Source organism: Meleagris gallopavo, chromosome 9 (assembly GCF_000146605.3).
Source record: "Meleagris gallopavo isolate NT-WF06-2002-E0010 breed Aviagen turkey brand Nicholas breeding stock chromosome 9, Turkey_5.1, whole genome shotgun sequence".
NCBI classification, from domain to species: Eukaryota; Metazoa; Chordata; class Aves; order Galliformes; family Phasianidae; genus Meleagris; species Meleagris gallopavo.
The window spans coordinates 48,192-56,861 of record NC_015019.2 but is presented as its reverse complement, the minus strand read 5'-3'; the positions used below and the strand labels follow the sequence as shown (position 1 = coordinate 56,861).

At 45.2% G+C, this 8,670-nt stretch overlaps 1 protein-coding gene across 1 annotated transcript; it reads left to right on the top strand.

The window, feature by feature from the left end:
* The first annotated feature begins 1,303 nt into the window (after positions 1-1,303).
* LOC104912136 (nyctalopin-like) lies at positions 1,304-2,509 on the top strand. Its single transcript, XM_010715126.3, has one exon. It carries the CDS (start codon positions 1,304-1,306, stop codon positions 2,507-2,509), a length of 1,206 nt encoding a protein of 401 aa, XP_010713428.3.
* Positions 2,510-8,670: the final 6,161 nt, after the last annotated feature.

Sequence of the window (8,670 nt, the reverse complement as noted above, 5' to 3'; positions counted from 1 at the left end):
GTTCCAGCCAAGCTTACAGGGAGTAACTATTCTTTGGAGGGTTGTTGCCTGAAAAAATGAGGAGGAAAACAGAACACAGTGATCTAACAGCACAAGAAATCTAATCTGTTTCTGCACTGAAAACAGTGCGTTTTGCAGATTTGCCCAGTTCACACCATTGGGCATATCAGATTTTTTAGCCACTGTTTGGACAGTGCTGACAAACCATGTTTTGACAGCTATAAGAGGAGAAAGTGCTGGGGAGAGACAGGAAATCTAAATACTGTAAAACAGGAAAAAGAAGAGTTGGCAGACCAAAAAGCTCTGAGAAGCACCTGAATGGAAGGGGCTGGGATGAGGTGTTTCAAATACCTCAAAAACTTGATCACTCCAATAGTGAGGAACCCCAGAGACTGCTCACACTGCCTGCAGGGCACAAGCAACAAGAGGATTGATGTGAGCAGTGGAATTTGAGGAGGGCTCTGCAACGTCCTCACATGGGTCCAGTCTCTCAGCCCTTTTCAGAAAGCAGTATCTACATGGCAAGAATGGAAACACTGAATCCTGTAAATGAAAACAAAAGCTTATTCTCTGCACTCTGGATATAGGATGAAGTACAAAGACATATGTTTTAGGGACCCAAGCTCAGCTCTGGCTGCTCAGTGGCATCTTCAGATGCAGGGAAGAGCAGCATGCCCCTGGGTGCTCTGAGCTTTGCCCCTGGGTAAATCATTTCCCACCCAGGGATGGCTCGGGGCTTACCCTGAAGCAATGCAGCATCAAGACACAGCACTGCCCTGCATGTTTCTGGCTGGCAGTGAGCACAAGGTTTGCTCAGCTCATGACATTCTCCCTTTGAGGAGCCACAATCATCAGCAGAGCTGTTGAGGGCCACTCAGACCTGGAGGAAGGTCTGTTACCTGCTGCTGTTTGCAGAGAGCAGGAGGTGGGGGAAAAAAAAAACAACACTGCTTGAGCATGATGCTCAACTGCAAAAATCTTTCTGCCTCTCAGTAATACTCTTTGCAGCGCAGCAACACTTAATCAGCTTTTATCTGCCTAAGACTTGATCCCCATTGGTCTGCAGGAGACAGAACTACCTAATTCAATTTCACTGTGTGCTAAAAGCTCAGCCCAAAGGTCGCTGCAATGCTTGTGATTCACGTATCCAAAAGGTACACGCTCTTTTTCTTGTCTTCTCTACTATCTATGATTAGATGTGGTGTTTGACTTGTGGCAGATCATGTTCTTTCTTGTTATATTTATATTTGACTGTGCAGCAAAGGCTGGACTGAGTCTGAATATCTCTGATTCATGCCCAAGTATGTGCAAATGTGCACCGGAGGAGGTTATTCACTGTAATAGAGCTGGATTGAGAGCCCTCCCTGGAGAGATTGCAGCGTCCACAGTCTCTCTAAACCTCTCCAATAATTATCTGCGGATTCTGACCACCAACACATTCAGAAACCTGACTTTCCTCCACAGCCTCTGGCTGGATGGAAACAATTTGACCTTCCTCTCCCCAGGGACCTTCCATGCTCTCAGCAAGCTGCGGGAGCTGGATCTCAGCAGGAACTCACGCCTCACCTACCTACATGCAAACACCTTCAGAGGACTGTCAAACCTCATCAGCTTGGATATGTCTCACTGCAATATCTTTGAAATCCATCCACTTCTGTTTTCACACCTGCCCTCTTTAGAAAGGCTCAACTTAGCCTCCAATAACATGCGCTATGTTCCACAAGCCTTTAGCAATCTCTCCAGCCTCACAAGGCTGTCCCTGGAAAGCAATCACATAGAAGCCATTGGCAGAGATTCCCTGAAGGACCTGGAATCCCTGTACGATCTGAACCTCAGGAAGAATCGGATATGGATCATTCAAAACGGCGCTTTTACAAAGCTTCTCAGACTGGGCGTGTTAAATTTAGGACACAACTTCATTGCTGATTTGCCTAATCAGCTTTTTGATGGGCTGATCCAGCTCAAGACCATGCACCTTGAAGCCAACAGGATCACTGATGTTGACTGCACCTTCAGACTTCTGCTTAACTTGAGAAACTTGTACCTGAACAATAATCAGATATCCTCTATTTCGGGCTCTGCTTTCTCTTACCTGAACAAGCTACATTTCCTTCACCTAAGCAAGAACAACCTCAGCTCGCTTCCCCTCCGCTTATTTGTAGAGCTGCCAAAACTGAAGCACGTGTTCCTGTCCCACAACCCCTGGAAGTGCGACTGCAAGATGTTTTGGTTCTTGAGGTGGACAGCAATGTTCAGGGGGGCACTCGAAGGCCTGGACTGTGCCTTCCCCAGCCGCCACAACACAACAGGCCTCGGTGTCCCCCAACCAGGGGACCCAATGGACTGCACAGCACCACCTGAGCTGGAAAGCAAGGACAAGTGTGGGGCAGCTGGTATCAGCAAGGCTCCTGGGCCCCACGCCCCCACCAGTAAGGTCTTCCTGCTAGTAGTCACTTGCCACACATGGTATTTTGCAAGGAGATGGGAGAGCTCAGCGGCCTTGCTTTGACAATATTTCTGTTACAAAGTGGAGGCCACTTATTTACTTACTTCCCTGCTATTTGCATGTGAACAATGGTTTTCGTAACAGGTGATTTTTTACTATGAAAATAGAGCAATATTATTTTTCTTCTTTTTATATAGGAATAAATGCTTTCCTTCACAGGCAATGATTAAATCTGAGATGCCGATACTGAGATTCAGTGGTAACATTTGTGTGCAAATAAAACCCAGTGTTGGCAAGCACAGGGCTGGGGCTTGTGCTAGGGGATGTAGGGCTGGGAGTGTGGCCCCAGTGTAGCCTCTATTCACCCTGTTTGTTGACTGACTGCAGCCACGTGCGCTCTCCTGGGGCAGGACTTCCTCTGTTAATTTCATATTGGTGAGATTGCTGAAATACAAATAACTTGCAAGTGTTCCAGCACATCTGGAGTCCCTGTAACAGACTCTGCCTGTTGGTGTCTTTGTGAGCACGTAGTAGCTTCCTATAGCTGGTGTGTGGATTGCTTTGCTGTTAGAATACAGGACAGTGTTGAAGGAGTGGGCACAGACATCCCAAAATAAAAAATTTAGCCCTCCATTGCTCCTCACAATACTGGCCTCAGCTAATAAAACACTGCAGGAGCCTCTGCAAAGAACTCCTGTGTCTCAGGGTTGGTAGCAGCCACATGGCCAGGGATCAACTACACTTACAGTGTAGTTCAAGGCTGAACAAGTCTCTTTCCTCCCCTATGATTAAACGTTTCTGATCAGAGCTTCATTGCTGTCCATACCTTCCCCTGAGCTCCTCAATCATCATCCCCAGCTCCAAACATCCCACTCAGTTTTGTTTAACTGCAAATAAGTGCCCGATGTTGGCACACCAGAACAGGGGAGTTTTGCAGACTTCAGCAGCACAAAGTCAAAGGCACATCCTTCCTCAGGCTGATACAGAAACATTTATGAATGCCCCCTAAGACCATGGAGAACGGAGCCTCTCACTCCAGCCATCTGCCCTGTAGGCTGGTGGCAGCTCAGCCAGCTCTAAGAAAAATTGTTCTTCATAGCACTTGCCTTTTTCTCCATGATGCTTCCTTGTCTTGTCTCATTTGACTTATAAATGTAAGAATAACTAGATAATATTGCAGTGAAACAACCAAATTTTCAGCAATTATCACTGTGGAAACAACTGTAGATATCCTTGCTCATTACAGGGGAGTTGGACTAGATGACCTTTAAGGGTCCCTTCTAACCCAAATGATTCTATGATCTGCCACAAGACTTGCCCAATGCCTACTGAAAGCACATAAAAGGAGGTAACAGCAGGTGTGGGAAACACCTGTTCCTATCCTTAGAGGAATAGTCCCAAGCTAATAAGAGAAATAAACCTTTGCTTATTGCTCAAACCACATAAAACAGGACACTGACAACAGAAACCTCCTCAGAAATCCAGAATGAGAGCAATCTCTGCTGTTACTGCAGTGCCAGTGAAATGACAAACCAGGGCTGCACAACAAAACAATATATTCTGCATCTTCCCACTTATTAGATTTGTAATTAGATTTATGCCAAGCATTAAATGATTGATTGATACATTTTTTGCTTTACATTTTGCTTGCACTGTTTCTGTGTCTGTTCAGTAGTTTCAGCATCATTCCTCACTTTCCTTAGCTTCAAGTACTTAGATAGATTGTGAAAAGTCTCCCATTTTGTCCTTGCTTTTGCATTCTTCTGTTTGGTCTATTTGTAGCAGAAAACAAGCAAAGTAAAAAGCCAAGCAAGCAAAACCCACCGCAGTCATTTTTCAAGTTGCTACCAAATTAGATTTTCCCTTTGAAAAGCATAAATCGGTGAATATTTTATATGGAGAGCCTTGTTGCTTCTGGGTGCCTGCAGCAAATATTTCTGCCAGTTACACCAGCACCCCAATAAACACTAAACAAGAATATAGCTAAATTCCCACCTTCTGAGCTGCCACAAAGAAGTGAGTAATATACTTAGCAAATCATGCACAGCACGCTGAAGAACACATGGTTACTTGTTTCCTTTATCCTTCCAAAAATGAAACTGGTAAGGAATAGGAAAAGAACGTCCAGCAGAACATCAAGCCATGCTTCTGCTGCATCAAACCCCCTAAACATCTATTAATTGAACAAAAGTTACAAAGTCACTGAGCGTGCCAACATTTTCTGAAGAGCTGTAGGTGCAAAGGGGCATCCTCTTCTTAAATGAAGAGGGAAGGAATGTTCCATTCTCTTAGCACAAGAGATTTTCCTATTTTCCTCTTAAACTAGGGGAAAAAAAAAAAAAGAAGAAGTCAAAGTAGAAGGAGCTGTGGGTGCCCCATCCCTGGAGGTGCTCAAGGCCAGGCTGGTTGGGGCCCTGGGCAGCCTGGGCTGGTGGGGGTCAACTCAGCCCACAGCAGGCAGTGGAGCTCCATGATCTTTAAGGGCCCTTCCAACCTCAGCCGTTCTGTGATTCTTTGATAAGATGACACTCAGCTATTTTCTGTCCTACACAGAAGGTTTTGTTTAATTCTAGACATCAACACTGGAATTACCATGAAAGATACTTCAAACAACTACTGAAGTTTCAAAGCAAGAATTATTCCCAAAGGTGGAAAATATGATTTTCATCCTAAAAAAGAGAGAGCCGAGTTCTTGCCCCCTCCAACAAACCCATCCACAGGTTTGGATCTTTCTTAGAGCGTTAAGAAAAGACAGAAGAACTTTTCAGGAGTGTACAATGACTCTTAAACAACTGCTTAATGTATTAAATCTTGATGACTGCTACAAGAAATATTTGAGCACCAAAGCTGCCAAAAAACCTTGGAAACAAAAACAAATGGAGTGATAATTGAATATTAAAGAGCAAAAACAACTTGCAGGGACAAAGGAATGTGCTGACTAAGGCTAATAGCTCTGGCTTCTGTCAGAAACTTTTGGAAATGTATTTGAAGAGAAAAAAAAAACAACAACAAAATAAGAACTGTTTTGATGCCTTGCTTGCTGGCACCTATCTTCCAAGATCAGTTCTGAGAAAGCTTTGGGACTTATCCTGCCTGACCCACACTGGACTTTTCTGTGAGATTTCTGCTTTGCTTTAACTCAAAAGCTCTCTCTGACCTTGTTTCCATCAAGCAAATGCAGGAGAACAGCCTTCCTGCTCAGCTCACAGAGCAGCCCCTGTGCTACCTTTATCCTGCCACCAAAAGGCAGAGGTCTGAAAGGACAGAGGGACACAGTCACTTCCAAGCTCTAAAACGTTGACCTTGACCCCACCATACTTGTGGCCAGCACTACAAAGCACTAGGTCACTGTTTCAGTGGGATGGATGGGCCTTGGCTTACTGCATGTTCCTCCATCTTCAGTGAAACGCATGCAATTTCCTGTGGGAAGCACTGTTTACACATTTTCTTAAGAAAAGCTTGTACCAGTGGAAAGTTCCAGCTGGCCCTTCAGCCAGCCCTCCCATTTACTCTCTTCCCTGAAGCTCACAAGAGGCAGAAGTAGCAGCACTGGCACTTCTCCCTGGGGTTCTGGCTATTCACTCCCAGTTTCAATCCCAGAAACTTTCCTTCTGGGAAAACAGCACATCTGTTGGCTACTGACAAACCAACTCCTGCCCTATCCAACACAACTTGCCCTATCCGCCCCTTCAGTCAGATCTATCTTAAGTCTTCAGGATGTGCAACGCTCTGATCACACCCATCTGTTTTACTAGCTGTATTTTCATCTTTTGTTGCATTTCTTTTAATGCATCAACTGACTTTTGAGTGTTACTTTACCAACAGTTAAAAATTGTAATTAATATTTGTTAGGGCTAACAACTAGCATGCAGAATCAGGGACCAAACAGCTAATATTTACATTCCTCCTTCTGTCTGCTTTTTAGAATTAATCAAGTGACACTATGCTTAATGCTTGAATAGGATCACAGAATGGCTTGGGTTGGAAGTGACACCCATCCAGTCCCAACCCCCTGTATGGTGTCCCCTACCAGATCAGGCTGCCCATGGCCCCATCCAGCCTGTCCTTGGGCACCTCTAGAGATAGAGAGAATGATTTGCAAAGAGGAGATGAACAACAACAACAGAACACTCTCTGCCCTAAAAACAAGTCACCTGTGCATAGCCTTAGGTGGCTGTTAGTGCCTGCTGTGTCACTGCAGGGACCAGGCTGTTCTGCAGGGTTCCTCTTGTGTGAGGCTGCAGTGCCTCCCTCTGCCTTTTAGCAAGGGCCAGAAAGCTGGAGCAGCCAGGATTTCATAATAAAACTGTTTAAAAGGTCACACCTGGGAAGATTTATGCTATTACAGAGGGCACAGGGGTGTTTTGGTGGGGGCTGGGAAAGTATGGAGTGAGCTTATAGAGGGAAAACTTGGGGTAGTTTGGAGAGGGTGGAGGTAAAATGTTGGGCAAAATGATTGTTTTTTTGGGAAAAACTTGGGTTATGGGTACAGTGAATGTTTCTGAGGTAAATTAGGGGGAATATAGATGAATTGGGAGGAAGGAAGCTGGAGTAACGTAGGTGGCACAGCTTAGGTTGTAGAAAAAGACTGAGGTAAGCTTAGAGGGAAAAGAAATGACTTCTGAGGGCAAAGTCAGGTAACTCAGATGGGAATTTTTTACGGAAAGTCTAAGGTAATGTAAAAGGTTAAAAGAATGTAGTTGGGAGAAAAAGGCAATTTGGGGAGGGGGTGAAGAAAAGGCAATACAGAGGGCACAAAGTGAGCATTTTGGGGAGCAATTTGAGATTAATGCTTGCAAAAATCTGAGAAAATCTGGGAAAATCTGAGGTAGAGAGCACAAAGTAAACATTTTCTGAGGAGGAAACTGAAATAACTTATAAAGGTGATGTTTTTTAGGGGAAAATCGGTGTAATTTATAAGGGATAAGAACTGGCTTTTTGAGATGTAAAATCTGAAGTAAATTAGTGGGTAAAAAAGGAGTATTCTTATAGGCAAAAGCTGAAGTAAATGAGAAGGGAAAAGAGGTGTTTCTAAAGGAAAAAAAAATGAGTGAATACAGATAGTACAAAAAGACATTTTTTCAGTGAAAATTTTAGATAACATATGTAAGGTAAAGGTGATGATTTGGGGGGAAAAAGCAGGTAAATTAGGATGAGAAGTCTGAGATAAATTAGAGGGTGCAATGGTGATGTTCTGTGAGGAAAAGCTGAGGCAATATGGAGGGGAAAATAGGGGAAAATGTGAAGGAAAAAAATGAGGTGATTTAGTGGTCACAAAATGAGAAATCTTGGATGGAAAAGCTGAAGTAAATTACAGGGGATAAAGGTGATGTTTTCTGAGGAAAGAATTGAGGTAACATAAAATGTAAAAAAAAAAGAGTTTTTATTTTCTTATTGTTGGCATGGAAGCACTTGCTGAGGACAGGGAGGACAGGGGGATGGGGGGCCGGCCCACCTCCGGCCTGGGCTGGAGCTTTGTGCTGCATGAGGCATGGCATGGGGAGAGCTCTGTAGGCATGGCAGTGCACGTCCCTGGCACTCTTGGATGGACCCCTTGTAACCAGGGTGGTTATCTCTGGCCCTGGCCTTCCAGAGGTATGGACTGAGATGTGTGGTGCATACCGTGCCCTCTGTGCTCAGGGCTGGGGTCTCAACTCTTGGTTACGCTGCTCATTTGCATGGCTGCTGAGATCAGCTCCTGCTGCTGGGGGAAGCTGAGCTCTATGTCTGCCTGCCTGTGATCAGAGCTGTGGGTCTGGGAGCCTTTCTCTTCCAGTGGTAGTTTGTGTGACCATCAGTGAGAGCAGGATGCCTTGGAATCAGACAGAGGGGCCCTGTTTGCCTTTGGGACCAGGGCTGCCCTTGTCCTGGTGTCCTATGTGCTTTGCTGTCCAGGCTATGGCTCGACCCCCTGTAAGCAGGGGTGCCACTGCTTTGCGTGCCCAGCTCTACTTGCCCAGAGTGCCCAGCTTCAGCACTGCTCCAGCAGTATCTGGAGCTCTGCTGCGCATCCGATGGACGAGAAAATCATGTTGATGCTGTTTTCTCTGGGGGTGATGTGGAGGATGATTGGGGTTGAGCTGGTTTTCAGGTGGTGCCTAGGGATGGAGCTCCTCCAGGTGTAGGAGCTGGTGTTCTCGTCCAGCTGTGTTCTCCTTCCTTTTGCAGCACCAGTGGAAAAGGAAGAAGATGCAAGGGGAAGATAAAGAGTGGGAAAGAAAAAA

Coding starts and splice junctions, on each gene's coding strand:
- LOC104912136 (XM_010715126.3), top strand. CDS start 1,304: ATGTGCAAATGTGCACCGGAGGAGGTTATTCACTGTAATAGAGCTGGA.